Below are 23,674 nucleotides of genomic sequence, written 5' to 3'. Positions count from 1 at the left end.
CAAGGCCTACTCCACTGCTGCTGTGAGGGGGAGCTGGGCACGCCCTCTCCACGAGCCACACTCTGGACACTTCCAACATCTGGTCAGATTAGCCAGGGGCAGCGCAGGGCAGCCTGGGGTGGGAGACAGAAGCAGGAAGCAGAGTTTGATTGCCCAGTGGGCAGATGTGTGCTGGGGTCTGGGCACAGGCTCTGGCAGCAAGTGGCTGCATTCTCTCTCGATGGAACTATGGGTTTCAGGTCCCTAGCATGACGAAGAGGGTTCGTGGCCATCTTTTCATACACTCAGCTCTCTTGTTTGTGTCCCACAACTTGCTTTTCTCCTCTGGCTTCTCTCCCTGGACACCTAAGTGGCAAAGCAGCTCTTTTGTGAGTACACAGCCCCCCTCCATCCCTGCACTGGAGCAGGCTTCCTGAGGTTTCTGCACAATGACTCCTAGAGTGAAAGCGATTTCAGGCTGCCTGCTGGGTCACCCCACTCTGTAGTTCCTTGGCACCAGGAGAGGGAAATGCAGGGTGGCTGGCTGTGCCTTTGAAAGCTTTCCTCACCTGAAACCTGCTGCCATGGAGGAGCCTCATTTCTTACTCTAACACAGTGGTTAAGTCTTTTCCTCCTACTAACAAGCATGGAATGATTGTTCTTGCCCTCACCTCATCAAGTTTGTACCCTTTTGCTTTTAGGGAGAGGCAGGGACGTCATTTGAATGCCCACACAGAGTTAAAGCCACAGCGAAGACTCCCTGTCCCTGGGCACTTTTGAGGAATGTCCCCCCCCCCCACCAGAGACAGTGACCCCTCAACTACACCCAGCAGGGACTCCTGCCAAGTCTGTGCTTTGAGCTGTATTTTGTTTTGACTGTGGTAATTTAAGAGCATGGAAGGAGCTTTGTCCTCGGTTTTCCCACCATGCAGAATTTTGTAGGCCACTTGGGTTTGTGGGGGAGCTTACTGGGGCTGGGTGGGGGCTAGGGTGTGGCCTGGAGGGCATGGGGTGGAGGGCGTGGGGTTCACGTGGGGAGTCACTTGCGAGGCTGCTGGATGTTTTGGGTCCTGGGGGAGGAATGCTTGTCCATGGAGGCGTGGGGTTTCTGGTGAGCCACTTGGGCAGCCGCTGGGGGAAAGTCCTTGTCGCCCTGTCAGGAGCCAGGGAAATACAGACTGATTAGTAAATGGGTTCCAGCCTCCTGCGGGGCAGGGGTGGGGGGGTGGATTAGTCGGTGATGGAGCCCGCATCGGGTCCCATGGAGAAACCTGTCCTCCTGCCCCCCTCCACCCAGGCCTTCAGAAAAGGCTCCCATGCTCTGAGACACTGAAACTCCCTCTGCACTGAATGGGCCTTGCACGACCTGTGTTGTGGTCAAACCGGGACAACACGGGCCTGAACTCAGTCTCCTGTTGGCATTTCCCACCACAACTGTGAGCCGAGGGTGTGGGCAGGAAAGGCACAGGAGCAGCTGACTGGACCTGCTGGGTCACATCCAGGGAAGGTTCTAGCTGTCATCTCACAGGACCTGAGAGTCCTGAGAGGCCAGAGCTCCATGGGCAGGGAGGGGCCATACATGAATGGGTGTGGCTGTGACTCCTAAACTACTCAGAGACACCAAATTTCGACTGCACTTAATTTTCACATGTCACATTTCCTTCTTTCCTTCCTTCCCTCCCTCCCTTCCTTCCTTCTTGGCTCACAGCCCTGGGCCTTAAACTCAGCACGTGGGCACTGTCCCTGAGCTTGAATGCTTAAGGCCTTATCACTTGGGCCATAGGACTGGCTACCACACGGGCAGGGCCTGCCTCCCACTGGGGCAAATGCAATGGGCATCCAGGCACTTACCCGGGCAATAACACCAGAGATGAACACGGTCGGCTTAGGGGGGCTGGAAGACAAGGGAGAGAGTGGATTTAGTAACATCATTCTCCATAGAGGGATGGCGGCAATGTGGGCAATTTGTGTTCTGGGTGCACAACGAACCTTTCAGCAACGAGGAAGAGATGAGGGACTGGTGAGCAGACCAAAGTCTTCCTCTGTCACCAGTCGCAGTGACCACGTGATGGGTTCTGCTCCGCCCCCTGAGAGTCCCCCAGACTGTCCTGCATCACTGTCTGATACTTGTGCTTGGTTGGCAGACAGCGGGGCACAGAAAGAGAAATTCCCGTGCACCCCGCACGTGTGAGGTGAGGCATTGAAAAACATCGAAACAGCCAGATGTCGGCAGCTCACACCACCTGAGACCTTCAGGACTGCGGTTCAAAGCCAGCCTGGGCACAAGAGAAGTTTGGAGGACTCCGTCTCCAATTCACCAGCAAACTGCTGAACTGGGAGGCATGGCTCAAGTGGTAGAACGCCATTCCTTAGCAAGAAAACTGAAGGAGAGTGCCAGGTTCTGAGGTAAGCCCAGGTCCCAGCATAGAACAAAAGCCAAACGACAAAGCAAATCCCTCAGAGAACTGTGCCTCCTGTGCAGTCTTCAGGCCCAGAGTGGGGTGTCTGGACAGACCGGTCAGCCATGCCACCAAGGGTCTGCTGTGCTGCACTCAGCTTGCAGGACATTAGCTACTTTGGCCATCTTTCAATGTGCCATCAGTGGTGTGAGGTTCAGCTACCCTATCAAGGCATTATCTGCTTTCAGAATGTTTTTATTGTCCCCACTGGAAATTCTGACTCATTCAAACTAAAAGCCACTCCATAAAGCCTGCAGGAAGGTCTGCTTCTAGCTTCTCCTCTGTGCCCACACAAGCAGCTAGCCTGAGCTTGGCTTCAAGTTCCTGTTTTTGCCACTTTCGGTTAACAAGATCTTTCTTCAACCTGTGAGTGACTGTTGGTTACATTTATATCTAAAATACTTTCCGAGTTCTCTGAAGTAGAAGCTAAACAAAAATTCACAAATGAGAAAGCCTGGGAAAGAGTGAATACACTGCTTTGCCTTAAAAAAAAAAATCCGCATTTGAAATCCTCCACGGCACCAGGCACACGACCCCATTCTCCAGGTTCTCCGTGAGGTGAGAGCACCGCTGAGGAATTATGGGGTCTGTGGAAATCCTCCTGGGGGCAGAGACAGCCTGGACTGGCCCCCCTGCCCTCCAGCATCATCACGCCTTGCTGGTCCTTAGAACCACTCTTCTATGTGGTCAACAAATGCAAGCCGTGTAGACTAGACGCTCACTTCCTACCTGTCTGGCCGCACTGGGGGCACAGCAGCTGACATGGCACCCCTCCTAGAGATCGCTGGCCACCACAGCCCCACGTGAGGAGGGCTGTGCCCCCTGGCATTGATTTCCTGGAATCCCCACACAGACGGGCATGCTCAGATGCCACTGAGCCTGAAGCCCTCCATGAACTCCACCGTGGCCATTCCAGATCTAGATTCCAACATCTTCTCTAACTCTGTGTCCCGCACACCACATCTTTTCTGTGCTCCGGGACTCCTACCTGTCCTTACCAGCCCGTGTCTGGGACGCCATGCCCGTGCTCCTGGTTACAATGTGACATTTCTGGTCACGTTCTTGCCTTAAGAGGTCAGGGCAGGACCTCGTGCTGAGCTGACCCCACTGCCCGTGTGCTTGCTGCTCCTGCCACTCTGGGGACGAGCATTCCAAGGGACCAGGGACAGCCAGAGGCATTCGGGCCTCTTGCACTTGGCATGGCCGCCCCTCAGACATGAGCAGTGCAGAACCACGGAAGGTCTCAGCAGAGCCTAGGCTTTCCTGGAGAGTTCTGCTCAGCAGAATCACACTCCCTGTTAGAGGTCTGACTTAAGTTCAAGATGCCCAGCCATTTCCCGCAAATGCTTCCAAACGAAATTCAACGTCTGTTTTCTCTCGAGGAGGGGAATGATGTAAGATGGTATTTACTGATCACCTACGATGGGTGGGGCACCGAGTTATTTAAGAATTATTCCATGTAACCTTCTCCACCAGTGAGGAAGGCACTGGTGTTGCCATTTTATAGACAGAGCCTCTGCCTGAAGGCGGTACAGCAGTGCTGGGAGTCTTGGAACAAAGCTTGTCGAGGGCCCGTGACAGTGGCCATGAGTCTAAGCGCCTGCTCTGTGGCCTCATGTTTTAAACTCTGTCTTCGGTATATGATTTAGATACAGAACTTTAAGCTCTCAGTGTAATCCTAGAGGTTCTTCTTCAACCAGACAGAATGTCATAGTCAAGTTATTTCAACAGTAGCTGTCTGACTGACTGACTGACTTCTTCTACTTGCCTACTGAGGAGGTGTTATTTCTACTGGATGGAGGAAACACTGGGCTGGAGAGGCTGAGAACGAGTCCCTGGGGCTGGGCACATGGAGAGAACTTTGGGGCTCGGCTCCTGGTCAGTAATCAACTCCCAGCACCTCAACAGGAACAGTGAGGTGAAGGCCTGAACCACCCATTCAGGTCCAAGCAGGAGGGCAGGGGGAAAGGCGGGGCAGCTACCAGGGATTAGAGAGACCAGTGCTGTCCCAGTCCAGTGTTCGAATCCCGACTGCCAATGATCTTCAGCTAGGCTGGTGCCTGACATTTCCAAGTCTCGATTTCTCATCTAAAAAATAGGTTAGCAAGTATCTCCTTCACGAGGTGACTATATGGGTGTGTTCATGGACACACAGACACACAGACAGACTGCCTAGCCCACAGCAAGCTCTCCACAAATGCAGTGATGAAGCTGGCAATGCCAGCTATGACATGATTCCTGCCCCAGCCTCCCCCGCATGGCCATCTTGAACTCCATGCAAACTCATGACCTGGAGATTCCAGGCAGTTACACCGGGTGCTCAGGACAGAACTGTGTCCAAAGTCACTGGAGAAATCTCCCATTGAAACACATGTCACAACACCTGTGCACTGGCCTGGAAGAGGGATCTCTATCTGACCGACATGCTTGATTTTGTTGCGGCAGCTCTATAGTTCTGTTTCCTGGCCCACTGGAGACCTGAGGGCAGGAGTGACCCAAGGGCCCAGGACAGTGAGGAGATGCAGTTGGGCCCTGGTTCTGGTTACAGTGGGAGGAGCCACCAGCTCCTCGACCCACTGTCCATTGCAGCCCAGGACACAGGCCAGGCTCAATGGCACCACCAGGAAAGGCTCCATGAGAAGGAGGGGGGAAGAGGGGGTCTTCTCAGAGGTATCTGTATTCCTGGTCAAAAGAAGAGGCAGAGCCAAAGGTAGCCCCAGCGGTGGAGCTTTCTCTATGGCTGGTGTGATGCCATTAGCAGGTAAGGAATAATGGATTCCCGTCGCCAGGCTGCGGAAATCACACCCACACAGGATACAGGCAGAGCAAACTGGAACAGCGGCTGCCCCTGGGGTGCTGGGAGGAGTGAGTATGTGTGCAGACCCCAGGAGCCCCCGAGCTCTGTGTGCATGCAGCTGCCCACCGTGAGCAGCGTGGAAGACATCCAGTCTGTGCCAGAGCACAGTTGAGGGAGGGGCCTGCTTTAATTGGCTTCATATTGGGTACAGCAGATAGCTGGTGGGGAGGCGGGGCACACTGCCCCTGTGGCAATCTGGAAGCAGATTCTCAAACCCCATTTCAGCTGCTCATGGAATCTACTGAAAAATATATCCCCACCTGGAATGTTTTCAAAACCATTTCCTAGTAAACAGAGGGAAAACAAATCCTTCCCTGCCCATTTTCAGTTCTTGAAATATCTTTCTGGCCTGGTCTTAATTTATTGGAGCTATTAATTTTCTGGGCACCAAAGCAGTAATTAGCACGGCTGGTCAGCAGAGGGGAGCGGCTGCCTCCAGGACACCAGCCATTTCTCTGTGAGGTCATTCTTCAGAGCCTGCCTGCCAGCCAGGCCGCCCCACCTTCAGGCGCTGAAGACAGGCCCAGCAGATGGCGCCACCATCCCTCTCAGGACCCAAGAAGTCGGGCCAGGGAGGTCACCAGGATGAGCCAGGCTGGGGGCCCCTTCTGTAGGTCCCCTAGACCGTCAGGTGAGCCTGAATGAAGGTGAGTCAGAGCAGTGGCAGTGCCTCCCGTGGGACTCTGGGCCAGAGAGAACACATTCTGGAGCCAAGTTCCTGCTGCACAGGACACATGGCCTCTGCCCTGAGATGTGGTTTTATAGCTGGCATCAACTGGTCCAGTGCTTCTGGGAAGAGCAGTGTGATTCCCATCCTCTCCCACCCTTACAGCACTAGAGCCCGGGGGTGTGCACAGCCTGTACCATCCACGAGTTCCATTCACTCAGCACAGGGCACGTGAGGTGCAGGCACAGGGAAGTCTCCTGTGCCTGTACTGTCTGCACAACCATGAAATCCAGAGGGTTGAATCTCGAGGACCCCAGGAAGAAAGCCATGTGGTGTGCCTGGGGTGCACGAGTGCACAGCCAAGGCTAAAGTGTTTGTTTTCTATGAGGGCAGATTTCTCATTTAAATGAGATGCACCAACAAAATGCCTAGGTAAAAACCATATGCAGCTATATGACTTGTTCCCCAGTGGATGGTAAAGACCGGGAGGACTTGCTCTGCACACAGAAAGACAGAGTTCCATCACACATGACGTGCACAAGTGAACCCGGAGTTCTTTTCAGGGCTCAAGAAGCCATTGGTTGCTTTTCCACAGCATTTGCCTCAATAAGGTAGCAGTTTGAATATAAAGAAAACATCGGCATCTTTATGGCTCAATAACAGGGCTGAGGGAGCCCTTAAATGGTTGTTGGGACCTATGTACAAACATTCTCTGCACTGTGGTTTTCAGAAATGATTGCAATGGCAGATGGCATGATATTTTGTCATCTATCCTTTCTGTTTCAAACAGAGAAATTAAAAAAAAGGGAAAGGGCTCTGGTCGCCTGCTGTCCCCAAAGCCACCAGCAGAGGGCAGAGATACTTTATGTAGGGAAAGAGAACCATGCTTCAGGTCACCCAGGCTTGGCAGGACAGTTGACATAACTGTGCCATCATTCAGTCCTGAAGATGTGGCAGACTGAACATGTCTGGCCATTCTACACTGGCCCACAGTTCTAGAAATATCCTCAGCGTTTCTGGGGCTCACTCCAGACTTCCTTCCTCCCTCCCTCCCTCCTTCCTTCGCACCCTCCCTTCTTTGTGGAGAAACCCTAGCATTCCCTCTGCCTGCCTCATAGCAGGAGCCAGCTGCTAAATGCCAACCTTAAAGGCTGGACTCCATGTTATCTTTCCACTGCTTTCCTTGACCCCAGGGGAGGCAGAACCTGGGTCTCCCAGGCTGCGCTGCTGTGAAAACCTCCCACGTACACCGTGGGATGCAGGAGTCCCGTCACCACTAAGCCTAGCAGGGGACTTGCTTGCATGCCTGGTGTTCTGCCAGGTGCACAGAGCTGCTCAGCACATGCTGTCAGCACAACTTGAGCCTAGTGGCCAGGGGGAAGGTTAAGCAGGGTCATTGTTCATTTGGCTCTTGGCTGCTCAGTTTCTAGGAATCTGAACACCTCCGCCGTCCCTGTGCACGGGAAGCCGCGAAGTCTGTGTGAGTGATTGGAGATCTGTGGACTGATTTTTGTCGTTACTTAACAACCTGGCTAAGCTGGTTCCACTGGGACAGGATTCTGGCATTTCCAAGCAAATGATCTCTTCCTTCTACTTTTTTGGTAGGTCCTGGAAGCCTGTGGACTTTTTCTGCCCTTGAAGAGGGGGCTCAGGCTAAGACCTTCTGCAGGGAGTCGGTGATGGAAGCAGAGCTGAATCTTTGTCACTGAAGAGGCCTGGATGGCTCACTGAGGACAGGAAGGAATAGAGATGGGGTCTGAGCCTTATTACAGACCACCTTCAAGAGACTGAGCAAACAGATCTAGCACGAAAAGACTGGCCTCCTCTCCTGCTGGTGGTCAGCAAGGGCTGGATTTCTCTTAAAAAAGTCTAGAACGGCTCAGAAATGGCAAGTAACGAAATGAGATGCAGCTCAGAGGTAGCTCATGGGGCTGTGCGATGTCCCCCAGGACAAGCTCCCCAACCCAGTGCCAAAGGAGCCATAAGCCCACGCATGTCCTCAAGAAACAGACCTGCAGCTGCCGTCCTTACCACGTCCGGGACCATGGCCTGCTTTGACTCTGTAGTCAGAGTCTCAAACTCTGAGGAACTCGGGTGTTAATTCTGCGGTTCCCTTCTCACTTATGCCGCTGCCCAATCGCAGGTGCCTGCGTGTGTGTGAGGGAGTGGTTACTTGGCTGAAGCCCATTTGTCTCTGAACATGAACAACAGGAATGAGCCATGTGGCAGGCCACGCCCACCCGAATGTTTTGTGGGCACAGAAGGAAATGTTCTTCTCACAAACAATATAGGTCTTTCTTGGGTTCCCTAAAGAGTTGCCTTATAATAAGCCAAATCTAAGTGTAGGTTGCTAAAGGCTCAGGGCTGAAAGTGAGATTGGCTGGTGTCTAAAGTCCAGGTGGCTGTTTACTGCATACCACAGGGCTCTCGACTCCACTGCTGGTTTGTGGGATTCTATATTAGGATTCTGGAAGTATCATTTTGAGGGTGTGGCCCATGAAGTAAGCTCTAAAAAGACTCTTTGCCCTACCAATTAAAAGAAATAAACCAAAGGACCCATCGGGGGCAAATAAATTATTAAACTCTTGAGAAGTTGCTATAAATATGCCAGGTAGTTCAATAATTCATAATGGATGGGTAACAAGGTTCTTTGGGCTCATAAGCTACAGCAGGCTTGGTGGTACCAGTTCCCTGGGGCCTGTGCCTGCTGCCTCTACATGGCGGTCTGGGTGTGGCCAATGCAGGGCCTCTCTGGGTCCTGTGTGTATAAGGACTGGGGACAGGGGAGTGGGGAACTGCAGCATGCACCCTCACAGCGTATACTAGCTTTTGCTGAACTCAGGGACAGACTTTACTCTTCAGCCAGTCTGGCTGCAGGAGGGGCAGGCGGGAAGGGAGGCAGAATAGCATTCACCTTCATCTCAGCTTTGAACCTTGGAAGGTTCTACCTGGAACCCCTGGGGCTTCTAGAATCTGGAAATTTTCAAAAAAAAATTGCATTTGCATTGATGCTGGTTCTGGGGCTTTGATTCAGGGCCTGAGCGCTGTCCCTGTACAAGCTTTTGCTCAAGACTATTTGGTGCTCTGCCACTTGAGCCCAGCTCCACTTCTGGCTTTTAGATGGTTAACTGGGGATAAGAGTCTCATGGACTTTCCTGCCTGGCTGGCTTTGAACTGTGATCCTCAGAGCGCAGCCTCCTGAATAGCTAGGATTACAGGTGTGAGCCACTAGTGCCTAACTGGAAGTTTTAAGTTTGATAAAGGCACCGTGTTACTACATGAAGGAGGGTTAGTAAGGGCTGTAAATTGCCTTACATCAGTGTTTTTTGTTTTGTTTGTTTGTTTTTCTCTGCTGTGTGAGTTTTAATGTGGAGACCTCCTTCTTACTTTTTTTTTTTTAAGTTGGTCATGGGGTTTGAACTCTGGGCCTGGGTGCCGTCCCTAAGCCCTTTAGTTCAAGGCTACTGCCCTACCCCTTGAGCCATAGCGCCACTTCTGATTTTCTAGTGGTTAATTGGAGATGAGAGTCTCATAGGCTTTTGTGCTTAGGCTGGTTTTGAACCGGGATGCTCAGATCTCAGCCTCCTGAATAGCTAGGATTACAGGTGTGAACCACTGGCACCCAGCTTCTTGCTCACTTTTTATTCACCTGCCTTGGTGACTGTGGCACTTTCTCCTCACCGGGTCCTGCCCATTTCAGTGCCACTGCTCTACCGCTGAGAGAGCAGGAGAGCACAGGGTGGCCCATGCATCATGTTACTCTGCTGGATCACAGCGAGAAGCTACGGTGAGCGCTGCACATTTATACTGAGTGACACTGGATGCCGTCAATTAAGTTAAGTGCTTGGCAAGGCAGGATGAAAAGTGAGATCAGGGAATTCCTTCCCCACTGTCAGTTCATCTCAACCTTTTCTGGTCTGACCGAGAAGGCTGAGGTGGGCTGACAGGATAGGGCACTAACAAGGCCATCTGACCCTTGGACAGCCTTGCTGTGCCCACCCTGGGTCCCTGGATCTTCCTTCTGTGTGTGTGTGTACGCTCACACACACATGCATGTATGTGAACACACAGCACTGACCTCTTCCATGGGGATTAAGAAGCTCAGTACAGACAGACATTCTCCCTCCCTCCCTCCCTCCCTCCCTCCCTCCCTCCCTCTCTCTCTCTCCCTCCCTCCCTCCCTCTCTCCCTCCCTCTTAAATAATTTTGGCTTTTATAGTATGGTATGCATTCTACAATTTCTGCTTGATCTTACTTTACTGCTTAAAAATGCATCAGCAGCTCGTACCTGTCATCTTAGCTACTCAGGAAGCTGAGATCTGACCTTTATTATCCACCAAAAATCTGGAAGTGGAGCTATGGCTCAAGTGGTACGTAGAGCACTAGCTACGAGCAAAAGAAGCTCAAGGACAATACCCAGGCCCTGAGTTCAAGCCACAGAACAGAAGGAGGAGGAGAAGCAGCAGCAGTAGCAGCCGATATCCACTCACTAAACCCACTTCACATCCCTGAGTAGTGCAGAAAGCAGGGCTGTTCTAGGAACATATCACAAAGTGGGCCAAATGCCTGTTTTTCACAGCAAATGTGAGTCTTGGGTGACACTCGGTGTGTGCAGTCAAGGCCCTGGGTAGGCTCTGGATGGCAGACGTCCCCAACAGGCCAGGCTGGGCCCCCAGCAGAGGGCACTCTTGGGGGGGGGGCAGAGCGCAGCAGGCTGACTGAAGGATGCAGATCACTGGGGAGTTATACCTTGTCCCAGGCCCCCTCTCAGATGGCTCCATGACAGTGGAGCCAGAATCAACACAGCCAAGGACCGTGGGCTGAAACCTCCAGAACCAGGAGCCAAAATCAATAATTCCTCCCCATATGTTGTTTTTCTTAAGAGATTTCCCATAGCAGTGGAAAAAGTGACTACACAAAGTCTCAAAACACAGGTCCATAACATGTTCTCAAAGCCTGCAAGCAGACACAGGCAGAGGGGATGGGCTTAGTTCAGGAATGACATCTACAACCCCAAAACCTTTCACTAACTTAATTTGTGTTCACTGGGTAAAGAGCCATAGCCAACCGAAATGTCAGGGAAAATATTAAACTCCTTCAGAAAACAAGGTTTGGGGAAGAAATCCAAATACCCTACAAATAAAAATCTGTGCCCAATGCAACTGACACGTTCACAGGAATGGCTGTGTGCACCCATCCTGCCCCACACAGACAAGCCTGCGGGTTCCTGCTCTGCTCATCGGGTCTGAGGCACCATGTGAGGTGAAATCTGGATTTTTGGTTAGAAAGTGGATCCGTTGGCCATTCACACAACTCACACAAGCTGGTGGGGTTCTATTCTTACACTGCTGTCGTCTTCGCTGTTTGGAATGCACCACACATTCCTACACAGCCCAGAGGAAGGACCTGAGTCGGAAGGTGTCAGAATCCCAGTTCTGGGGATGCACAGCTGTCCTGCCATAGCGTCTTGCCACCAAACCAACACCCTGCCCCTGATGAATAGGCCGACCATCGATGCTGGAAAGGGTGAAGAAGGTCTTTCTACCCGCCTCGCTGCCGGGCATGCTCAGAGCCATCACACTGCCAGGGCTGGAGATGATGGGTGTGGAAAACATTAGGTTGAAGACAGTGGGTGGGTTTCTCTGAGCAGGCTGCTGGTGTGATGGCTTGAGCCCCGTGCACAGGACACCGTCACAGGGTGCCTTGTACACTGGCCTGCCAGGAAGCTGGCTTTGAAAGATGCAGCACGCATGCCCCTGCTCCCTGTATTGGTGAATGTGCGACTCAGGTAAAAGAGGCTGAAGGACCCACATCCGTCCTGTGTTGGCCACCACCCTCGAAGGGCAGAGCAAGGACTGGGCTGTACCAGGCTCACCGGCTTTTGTCTTGCATTCTTTTAAGATGAAGGTCAAGGAAAGACTTATTCATGCGCAGGCTGCATGTGGGAGAGCAGAGGGCATCCTCCACTAGACACATCTCAGGTTTAAACAGAAGAGGAACTGAGGCAGGGAAGGAGAGGTGGGGGCAATGATTCCATTGTCCCAGTCCAAGGTGTAGCCCGGACATCATTTCTGGATGGGGTAGGGGCCTTGTTCCAATAAGAAAGTCATCATTAGCCAGGTGCAGTGGCTCATGCCTGTAATCCTAGCTACCCTGGAGGCTGAGATCTGAGAATCCCGGCACTCAAGTCCCTGAGACTCTTATCTCCAATGAACCACCAGAAAACCAGAAGTGGCACTGTGGCTCAAAGGATAGAGCACTAGCCTTGAGCTGAAGAGCTCAGAGACAGCAATGCCCAGAGTTAAAGCCCATGACCGACAAAGAAAAAAAAAAGTCATTATTAAGTGGAGCTATGGTTCAAGTGGTGGAACTCAAGCCTTGCTCAAGCAAAAAGAGCCCAGACCCTGAGTTCAAGTCCCAGTACCAGCATAAAAACAAACAAGAAAGTCAATGTTTTTCTGGGGGCAGTTTTGTGTTGAGACTCTTGTTATGAAATGCCTGTCCATCATTCCTGTTCTTCCGGGAACCAGAGTGGCTTGAGAAGTTCCTGGCTTTCGAGGATATGGTAAGGATATGGATCTTCTGTCTGCTTGCTGAGGGTTCTGGTACTTCCCATGTTTCTGTGCATCAGAGGTCCCTGAAGTGAGGACTGTCTAAGAAGACACTGAGGTTTACTTCTACTGGAAGTCAGGCACTGAAGGAATCTCATGCTCAGTCCAGTTCTAATAATTCTAGCTACCTTGTAGGCCCATTCAGAAAGAGCTCCAGAGGAATCAATGAAGGCAGAAGATTTTCACCTTGAGATTCAACTTTTGACTGGCTTGCCATTTCCCGTCAGCTTCCTCATTTCTACACAGAATCACGAGTACCACCTTCAGAACCACCACCCCGCACTAAGGCAAGAGAGAGCCCAGGTGTGGTGCTGTACAGCCACAGTCAACACCAGAGGGCAGAGGGAGAGGATCTTGAGTTACAGGTCCAGCCTTGGCTATTCAAAGAGCTTCTCCACCATCAACTGTAACCACAACAAAGCCGAGGAAAGCTTTTCAATTCCCCTGACTCCCCCACCTCCCAACCATCCAGCCCTGCAGACTCTGGAGTTGAGCCCTGGCTCTGCCAAAAACTCCTATAGATAAGGCCTCCCCAGCCGGGAAACTGAGGCTCTGCAGAGGGGTGTGGCCCCAGTGAGTGCGTCCCTGCTCTCCTGCCTGGGACGTTGGCGACTTGGGCTGTGGGTGGGGTCAGGAGCCTGGAAGGTGAGCACAGGGAGGAAGGATACACTGACGGATGAGACAGGCCGAGTGTAAGGTGTAGGGCGCGTGGCTGGAGAAGGCCCCTGGCTGAGGAATGGGCCCTGGCTTCTGAGGGTGACTGGAAGCAGCCAGGAGCTAGTGGGGAGCTCCAGGGAAGAGGCCTGGGCCAGGCTGACAACTCAGGCTGGGCCATGTGCCAGCTGCCAGAGGTCCAGCTGTAGGCACATGGTTCAACCTGTCTCAGCCCTGAAGCTCACAGGGGACTGTGAGGCTCATACCCACTGCTCCTGGGGCTGCACCCACAGCTGCCCTGTGCCCACCCTGGGGCTGGAACACAGTGAAGGTTCTATGAGGGTGACTAAACACACCGTATCTGCACATCATGGCTTAAAGGAGAGTCCACAGAGTTCCACAGTCACAGGAATGGGGCCCTTGACAGAGAAGCTGAGGCCCAACTGGGGAACAAGAATGAGGCCAGTGGTGCTGAGAAGGGGAGAGATGGTGGCATTTTTGCCTCCTGGTCCTCACAGTGCTGCTCTCTGCCAGCTCCTGGGATGGAGAATGTGAAGGCAGCCAATGCCCAGATGAGCTCAAGGGCTCCCATCCGTGTGACCGCCCGAGGGACTGCAGGGGAAGGAAGGCGAGCCATGAGCAGTCTCCCTAGGAACTCCTGAGCCAGAAGAGCCTGGCAGAGCACCTGCTAGGAAATGGGGCTGACAGCGGGGCTGTGGCTTTCTGCTAGAACTTCAAGATGCTTGATCACATGTTCAGAGAATTCTGGGGGGTAAAAACATTCATCTATGGTGTGTGTGTATGTGTGCATGTATGTGTGCGTGTGGGTGTGTGCTTGTGTTGACGGACAAGGTGGGGCCAAGGAGAAGCGGTCTGCAGGCATTCAGTGCCGAATAGGTAGCAAGCAAGCCTGAGCGGAAGCAGGACTGCACTGAGGGGGGAGTCGGACAGCATCTGCGTGGAGAATTGGTTGAAATGAGATTCCCCTGAGTGTACTGTAAAGGGGAAGGGGGCAGAGGGGAAAATGTAATGTAGCTAAAAAGTAACACTCAGGGCTTTAACTAAACCTGAGTGAACGTTGGATTTAAGCTCTAGAAAGACCTGGAATTGTCAAACAAGAAAGCAATCCTGCCACAGGGCGCACACCTCCAGGCCTGAGATGGGGGGATGTCAGGCTGGTGGGGGAGGAAGGGGTGTGGAATGTTCCCACACTGCAAGTGACTGGGGCACCAGATGCTGTCTCAGCATGGCCATGGGTACTGGGTGGCTTCTGCGGGCAGAGGGTCTTCCCCTTGGTCTGGAGCTTTTATCTCTATTAGAGTTTTACCTCATGCCAAGAGCTCTGTGGGTGGGGCTGGGAAAGAGGCCCAACTAGAGGTCCCTAGGGAAACGATGGTGCTCGTGGGACTTTCTGGGCTTACACTCAAGAGTTAGGGCGTCCGCCGTTCTAATTCTTAACCCCTCAGAACTCCGTGCATCACGGTCACTTGGTATGATCTACTGCCCCGCCCTCCAGGTCTGGTCTAGGTCCTCTCTTCCTGGTTAGGGCCATGGGAACCGGTCTTCATGACTGTTCCAGGACTGGCAGGGGAAATGCACTATGGCGCACAGCCCTTCCTCAGAGAGGTGACAGTCTGGGGATACAGGCCAGCAGGCAGCACAGTGAAGACCTGAGGCAGGCAACAAGCCGTGAAAGTGAGGGTGTCTCCGGGGCTGAGAAGCATGCTCCTAACCCCATCTCCACGTTCAAGTTCCGGCTCCCAGAACCTCAGCAAAGGGGCTCTCCAGAGTGGGCTCTAATCCAATAGAGTGGGCAGTGCTGGAAGACGAGATTATAATCACTCAGGAGGCTGTGATCTGAGGAAGGAGATGGCAACCTGCATCAGCCTGACTGTGGGGCTTGCTTCCTGATACACAAATACAGAGGCAGCCATGGTGCATGCTGGAGGAATCTGGAAGGGACGAGGCTCTGGGGGCTAAATATCAGAGGGTATGTTCATTCAAGGGGAATGACATTCCATCAGTGTGCATGTGTATTTATTTATCTTCAGCCTGAAAATAAAAAGGGAGCAGCGATGCAGACTTGTGACACAGACTCTTAAACGAAGCCCTGGGTTCCTTCCACAGAAGACACACAACCATGGGTAAACCTTCTGAAAAGCTGTCTAATGTGACAGGGAATGGAGAGCAGACATGATATGTAAGTTTGGACATATATGGTTTGTTATGACATAGACCTAGGAAGTACAGCGTAAGAGTTCTTAACTCAGAGGGTTAGAAATAGAATTCAGGGGACTTATGAAATAGGCAGGGGTGGGGGGGGACAATTAACCATCCAAAGGACAGCCCTACATCTTTATTCCCAGAGCGTGGCACCAGTATCACAGAGCAAGCCCAGTAGCAGAGGGGTACCGAAACTCTCCCATTAATCCAAGTCGAAGCCCTTTTCCAATAACATCGCTGTGTCGCAGTTCTGTCTAAATATTGTTTACATTCATCACAACGTCTCAGTGACAGCAGTCACTGACCTTGTTATTAAATCCCTACAGGAACAAATAGGCAGTGAAAAGAGTTTGATAATTGCATCCCATACTATTTAAGGCATGGAAACTTGTAACATGAATAAACAGCGATAAAATCAGGAAAGATTTAATGGGAAAAAAAACTGGGAAAGAATTTGGGGGAAAAAATGAGCAAGCACAGATACACAGATGATAAGGGTGCCACGTTTCCTGGAGTTGTGACTCAGGTTCGTTTGTACCTGAGATGACGCGTTGATAGGAGACCTGCCATACTCCTGTTTGCGAGGGGAGGAGGCACATGGAAACTGCTGGGGAGGCTGAGAACTCAGTTGTCCAGGCCACCGCTGCTGGGCCTTCCTGCAGCACCAGGAGTGGCGACCACAGTCCAAGCTCACTGTGACAATGAGAGGAATTTAACCCCTCGTGATACCTCTGCTCACCCTGAGGGTGACTCAGTGCCTGGCCACAGGCAACATCTGAGGAGCTCACAGCAACTGCTGATGTGTCATGAGCATTTACTTGGTGAGTCCAAAGGGCCCAGAAAACGCCTTAGAAAATATCAGCCAGGCTGCTTCCTGGCAAACAGCGCTCCCGAAACCAATGGGGAAAAATGCTTAGAGCAGTGACCGCACCAGGGTGGGGAGGGTTCTCCAAGGACGCCAGGAGGGGAGCGAGCTGCTGTCACAGAGGAGGACGCTGCCTGCTCATCATCTGCACCCCCTGGCCAGGAGAGGCACTCACAGTGGAATTTCAGGGGGAGCCATTTATCACTTTCTGTGCCTGTCACATCTAACGGTTAATGCCATGATCCTAAATTGGTCCTGACAGGAAGCCTCTTACTACACCATGCCCAGATTTAGCAGAGATAAACACAGTTGTTAATTTCCCCAGCAGGGGAGGTGGTATCACTCAGGGTCACTTTCATTAATTTCCATTCCACTTGGCTCAGCGTTCACCTCTGATCAACTCTGCTGGCTTGAACTGAAGGCTGTAGCCAGTTTTAGGAAGTGTGAGGCATCTAGGTTGCCTACAGATTGTTTCCCACTTCTGTAGGCAAGAGAGTATGAGACAGAGGCAAAAACTAGGGGCCAATGATGGAGAATTAGTGGGGAAAATGAGTCTGGGATAGGTGCCAAAGGTGAATTAAAAATCGTGACAGATAATGGACTTCTCAGAAAGATACCTACCCAGCTACGTAAACTTGAAATCTCCAGGTAGCAAGAAAAAAAATAATCCTTTAAGTCCTTCCCCTCTGTGCTAACTCTCAGTGTATTCCCTGCTGCCCAGAGCTGGCTGCTGGATGCCCACCTGACCCACATGATAATGAATAGCACTGAGGAGAGTGCTGGCACTTCAGCCACAGACCACCCAGTGTGGATACTCAAGTCTTCCCCAGAGTTAGGATTCCAAGAGCTGCAGCTGGGATGGAACCGAGTGTCAGAGTCTGATGTACAATAAATCCTCTCTGCACCTTCAATGCTTCTGGCCGTGGCCGCTGCCAAGTCTGCGCCGTGAGCAAGGGCAATCATCTCCCAGAGCTGCGCTCCTTGATGAAACAGACAGACATGTCTCATGTACCTGAGGCCCCATCCCCTGCTGAGAAAGAGTACACAGTCCCCAAATGCCTCAGTCCTTAATTCCTCCAAGTAGCTAATAGCCTATTCTGAAAGAAGGGGGAAGATACTGAATTATCAATTTATAAGATTAAAAACACACACACACACAATAAAAACCAGAGAAATTAGCCACACACACATGCGCACACACAGACAAAAGCACACGTACTCCATACTACAAAGGTAACTTGATTTGCGCAAGGTTGGCTGGCCCAACTTGAGTCTCCCAAAGGATTTCTTGTCTTTCACCAGGCTTCCTTGTTAGGAACAATTCAAGAACATGGGACAGCAGCTTGGAAAACAGCCCTCTGCGTGTGCCAGTCATCTGGCACTGCTCAGCATCTCCGTGAAGCTGAAGTAACAAGTATCCAGAAGTCCAGGGCAATGACAAATGTAAGAGTTCCTGAACCTATTTAGTGAGGAAAAAGACTGCGGGCTACAGACCCTAACTATCACATAAGTTCTTTCCAGGGACAGAGTCTATCACAGGCTTTAGGCCAGACACTAAAGCAAAAGAGAATGTATGTAAACTCAAGCCCCCACCTCACTCAAATCTCCAGTCCACATTGGCTGTGCATTTTATTAGCGCCAGGACCTTCACCTTCATTATCATGGTGGGTTGTGATGTCACTGCTGTGGCGGATTCTTCCATCTTACCCTGCATCCCAGTTATCCAGTGCGCTTGCCAGGCATCTGTTACTAAAGCAAATGCTGAAATACAAGCAGTGCACTGTTAGGCACTCTACAGTCAGCCCAGGGGTACAGGCACTCTCTGTTGGCTGTGCTGTCCTCTGGTGAACCAACGACACCCACTGAAGGAAAAGGCTTTGCGAGCACACCACTCTAATTCTAGACAGGACTGAAAGAATGTACCAAGTCCTACTGGGAACTACTCTCCCTCCAAAGCAGAGTCACTGCCTCAGGAGGTCCAGCTGAGGACCAGCTGGCCTCCCCCAGCTCCTGCTGCTCTCCCCCTCCCCCAGCCCTGAGGACAGGAGCCTCACAGGGACAGAACTGACAAGACACTTGTCTTTACTCTGCTGTCACCACCGAAGTCCCAGCAGAGACCTGCGTGTTGTAGACACCAAAGCCGACACTGACCCGGGGCTGCCCAGAACCTGGGAGAGTTTGGGGTTCCTTCCCTGATGTAGCTTAAGACTAAACTCCATCTTGCTCTTGGAGACTATCTTCCTATGTTGCTAAGCTCAGTGTCATAAATCATGAAGACCAGCCATCGAGAAGCTTGGTTCTATTGTGTCCAGTGTCAGACCCAAAGCAAAAGGCCTTGAGCTGTGTCTCGTAATGGTGCTGACCTGAGCAGCCTGTGCTCCTTGGCGGGGCTTTCAGGGCCTGCCATCCAGAGAGTCTGCCATCTGACAAACCCCTGAGGTTCCTGGAGGTTTCCTCCCCACTCCCAGAGGTTGCCTTTAGGACCCCACCCACCTTCTCCCACTTTCTTCCTCACCCCCGCCCCCCAACTTCTCCAGCCCAGGTGCCAGGAGGCTCTATTTTGCCAGGGCAGGAAAAGGAGTCTGGTGAAAGGAAAACAAACCCTGCCTTCTCCGGCAGGATTTGCTTGGGGCCTGCAGGCACACCCTTCCCATTTAAGGGAAGTTTTGTTTCCACTTCTAAGACATCATGAATGCTAGTTGCAGTGCGTCATGGGTCTGTTTTCTTAGTGGTGACTCAAAATGTCCCTCCGTTGGTATTTTTCCTTCCTGATTTCCTTCCCTGCGATTGTCTGGGTGTGTGTGTGAGATCCTCTACTCTCTGGCCTCTGAAAAACCGGGGTATGCCTGTCTCTAGTGTTGGGTGCAGGGTTTCATACAACGGATAGTCCTTCAGGCTCCTGCAGGATGGTCGGGTGGCTCTGGGGTTCCTGGTTCCTGCCCCCATGTTCTGGTGTTACCAGAGCAGTGGCTAAGGGCAGGTCTGGGGCAGGGATGTTTGCAGGCCTGGGGTGGGGAGACCTGTGCATAGCTACCTGGCTTTGCTCCTGGTGTCCCTAAAAGCCACAAAGCTGGCCTTCAGGTGGGAGTTCATGGAGAACTCCTTCTTAAACAAGCTTGGCTCGAAACCAGCATCTAGTAATGCGATCCTACAGTCACGGAGGTGTCTCAGGATTAAAACTTCACAGGTGACCCCACAGGCATGCTCAGTGACTTCCTGTCCAGGCTCAGGGAAAATGTCCACTGGTTTCCTGAGCAGAAATGATAGGGGGAGCATGGCAGGTGCCACTGCAGTCACAGGCAGTGGGACTGAGGAGAGGGGGACTGCAAGTAGAAAACAGTTGGTCTGAAGGAGGGTGGCCATTGGACTTTTGGAGGGGTGCTGATTTGCTGGTCCCCGACACTTTGTGAAGAGGACACAGCCCACCAACAGGACGAATGGTGGACATTTTCCAGAGACTGAAGTGTCCAGTGGTGCGGCACAGCCGCGCCTCCCCCTTCCCCCGTCCCCTCCCTCCCCCAGTGCTTGCAGGTATATTGGTCAATTAGGAAGTTGTCATTTGTCACCCACAGGGTAAGTCGCATCGCACTTCCTTCCTTTTGCAGAGCGTAGTGCAGAGTCTGGGGAGGGGGTTGCGAAAGCCTTACTCAGGTCCTTCAGTTGAAAGTGGTGTGAGAAAGGAGGTCTCCGAACAGGGAGAAATGCAGACTCTGGGGTCTGAGGTGGAACCTGTACCATGCCAGGTTCCCAGGTGAGGGGGGGGGGCATTCAGTAAGGCTCTGCCCACTCCCTGTCACACAAGCAGAAACGTGTCAATAAGATGCTGGCCCAAGACAGATTGCCCCTAGCAGTTGGCCTGTCACTGTGTGTGTGTGCGTGAGAGAGAGAGAGAGAGAGAGAGAGAGAGAGAGAGAGAGAGAGAGAGAGAGAGAGAGCGCACAATCCCAGGACCCCTCTCTCCTCTCTCTAGCAGAGAAGAGCATTTATCACTCAGCATTACGCACACACAGGCAACAGTGGTATCCTAGCACTAGCTCCCCAAGTACACTTCCAGTAGGTGATTGTGGCGTGGTGAGGACCAGGTGTCATTTGCACACAAGTGGAACCCCACAGGAGAAGAGTCCTGCTGGTATTCTGGGGAGCTGGGCGGATCTCACCTCCTCCTCTCTGGCAGTCTTTTCTTGGCCCCTAGGATTGCCTCTGGGCAGGGAAGGTGGCGCTAAGCTTCACTGGGCTGGAACGTCTCCTTACACAAACAATACTAACTTGTGGCCTACGTCCTGCCCAGAGGCAGCTTTGGGCTGCAGAGCTACAAGATGCCTGGGTGCCCAGGCCAGGGTAACAGGTGGCTGGGGTGCTGAGACCATAGCTGGTCACTGCCAGGGATCCACACATCACACAGAGAGGGGACATCAGGTGCCCACGGGAGTGCAGGGGTACTGGTGGGGGCAGCGCAGGCTGTCTGGGCTGCTGACATGAAGCAGAATAGCAGAGAAACAAGACAGGCAGAAGCCAGAGCCAGGGATTCAGCCTTGTGCCCGGCACCAAAGGGCCCTACCTTATTCTGAGGTTTTGGTCATGGGGACCGGGAGGAGAAGTGAATGTTGATTTCTCTGTTCTGGCACGGACCACTCAGAACTCAGAGCCCAACAAGAAGACAGGCAAGGGAGGAGAAGACAGGCAAGGGAGGAGAAGACAGGCAAGGGAAGACACATGCATGAAGGAGGAGACGGCGTGGGTTGCACGCAGTCTGCTACAAGCTGGGATGCAGTATGAGATCCAGTTTATGATTCACAGAAAAACAGAACATCAAGACAGCTTCTTTCTGATGCCAGAGAAAGTGAACTTTCATAGTTTGTATTTGCTTACTAATGATACTAGTTTTCAAAATATTTGCTCTTGGATGAATCATTTGTGTTCTTAATCTGTTGGGAATGTGGTGTTCTTCTGTTGTGTGAGTTTACCATTCACTCTGAAACCATGTACTGGATTTTTATTATCATAGCTATATATAAATACCATACACACATGCACACACATGCGTATACTTGCATATGCATGCACATACACGCAAATAGCTGAAGTGCCAGGGAAAAGATTTAGATTTAGCTCCAGGGATGGATAAGAAAGACAGCCAGGTGATCTCTGGTGGTCTTGGCCCAAACTTGTTGCATTTTTCAGAGGTTTAGAGAGACTGCATGGACAGTGGCACATGCAGGTGGAGTCTGAGGAGCTGAGGGGCCACCTTTCCCGCAGCTAAGCCCTCCCTCCTGGCCCTTCCCCAAGGGAACGGCAGTGTCTGGGCCTCCTGGCAGGGGCCTGCCTCCCCTTCTCCTTCCAGAAGGACCCCATGTCCCCAGGACTGTAGCCACAGCCCCCAGAAAGCTCTTCACCACAGTGAGCAGCCATATTCGCAGCTGAGAAAATGCAGGCCTGGACCATGACCACTGACCCACATTTTATGCATAAGGACTTTCTTTTTTAAACAAGTTAGTGGCATTAATGCATTCACCATCTGATGCTATCTTACGCTACTCTCTACAAACTTTTTTATCATCCTCAAAAGCAGCCCGGACCTACTAGGCTGTCAACTCTGCATCCGTCAATGGCAGCTAGTGATCTCTTTCTGTCACTACAGATTTGCGACTTTTGGGGGACTCACACAGCTGTGGCCGTGGGTATCTGGGTTCTTCAGATCTGGTCAGGCAGTAATGCTGTTAAGATTTCTGGGGCATCACCAAACTGCTTACCACAGCCACAAGGACATTCCAGTTGTCTTTTTTTTTTAACATTTTTAAAATTATGGTAAGTATTACATAATAAAATTTGCTGCTTTCACCATTTTACATGTACAATTCATCAGTGTGAAGTATACTCACAACTTACATTGCTGCTAAAAAGATCTCCAGACCTTTTCCATCCTGAAATCCCAGACTCCACTGTGCTCTCACTCCACGCGCTGTACCTCTGAATATGATGCTGAGGTATCTTAGAAATGCCACCCACTGTTATTTGTCCTTCTGTAACTGGCCTCTGGTCCTCGAGGCATGTGTCAGGGTTTCTTTCCCTTTTTAGACTGAATGATATTCTAATGTATTCACATGCCACATTTCTATTCATCCATTCTTTACTAATGGACATATGGCCAACAGCCACTCTTGGTCATAGAGTGTGCATACTGCCCAGAGACACAGTTTTCAGCTCTTTTAGACACAGATGTAAACAATGGAAGCCTTACCTCATGGACACTTCATTTTCGGTGTCTAGATCCTTCTGGATCTTCAGCAGACTCTGGTATCTTACGTCTCCAGGGCTCCCTGTGGAAGCCTGAATAGGGGCCACCACAGCCGGTACCCTGCTCTACATCTATGCTCTTAGGAGAGCACCACACAGTGGTTCCCCCCTGGTGACTACGCCTGGCCTGGCACACAGAGGGCCCAGCAGACCCAGCCGATAGAGAGCTTTATCCCAGACTGCCATCAGCACTGCCCCATTCACCTGTTTTTCAAAGAAAAGTAATAGTACACTGCTTACCTATTTTGTCTTAAAAGGATTGAAGCTCCCACTGGCACAGCTGTCAAGCACATCCAACAAGTACTTTCAGAGTGCTCTGAGATATCTGGAGTCAATGGGGTTTATTTAAAGAGGGCTCAAAAGTTTCAGGCAATGTACTTTTTACATAATAAACTCAATAGAAGGCTCTCGTTTCTATATTATTATTATTATTATTATATATTTTGTCCTATAAAAACCAACCACTAGATAGTTGGTTTAAATTCGGGACACTTGTTTCCCACGGAGTGAGAAACAGAAACACACTTCATAAACAGGGCAACGCTTGAGTCCCACCACAAATAAGAGTCAGGGCTGCAGAGTAGGTAGGGCCAGTTAGGAGTGTACAGCCTTTCTTCCTGCCCTCCCTCCTCCCTCCTTTCCCCTTCTCTCCCTCCCCCGCCCCCCAGGTAGGAAGCCTTGTCCTAGAATTCCCTCACACAAGTGTGTGGCCATCTCCCAAAGGCTCCCGGGAACCTCGTAAATCAAGCTGGAGCAGGCGTTGCAAAAACCCTTGGAGCCCATTCCCAGTGGGGTTGGCTCCTAGGAAAGCTGGGCTTGCAGGCTTCTTTCTCATCCTGAATCCCAGGAGTCATGTCAGGCTCTGGGGACATATGGATACCCATATGCCATGGCTTTACTACAAAGATGTGATTCATTGCCTGCCAGACTCCAGCTTTGTTCTCCTAGCAGGAGAGGAATGGGCTGGAGTCAGGCGATGTCAGAGGCTGAATGCCCGGCGACGCTAACACTAGTGACTTCCAGGGCAAAAAGTGTCTGTCAGTCATACCATGCCCCATGCTCACG

General features: G+C 51.6%; 1 protein-coding gene across 1 annotated transcript in view; it reads right to left on the bottom strand.

The window, feature by feature from the left end:
- Positions 1 to 828: 828 nt before the first annotated feature.
- The window catches only part of Dap (death associated protein), a 35,105-nt gene continuing 12,259 nt past the window's right edge, over positions 829 to 23,674 (bottom strand). The window contains exons 3-4 of the mRNA XM_090332129.1: positions 1,831 to 1,873; positions 829 to 1,132 (exon numbers count right to left, since the gene is read on the bottom strand). Coding sequence (XP_090188255.1) covers positions 1,019 to 1,132; positions 1,831 to 1,873 — 157 coding nt within the window. The 3' untranslated portion in view covers positions 829 to 1,018. The remainder of the gene's footprint in view (positions 1,133 to 1,830; positions 1,874 to 23,674) is intronic.

This window comes from Megascapheus bottae, chromosome 4 (assembly GCF_031878675.1).
Source record: "Megascapheus bottae isolate mThoBot1 chromosome 4, mThoBot2.hap1, whole genome shotgun sequence".
Classification (NCBI taxonomy): domain Eukaryota; kingdom Metazoa; phylum Chordata; class Mammalia; order Rodentia; family Geomyidae; genus Megascapheus; species Megascapheus bottae.
Note: the sequence above shows the minus strand (reverse complement) of the source record. Positions and strands in the feature narration are given on the sequence as shown.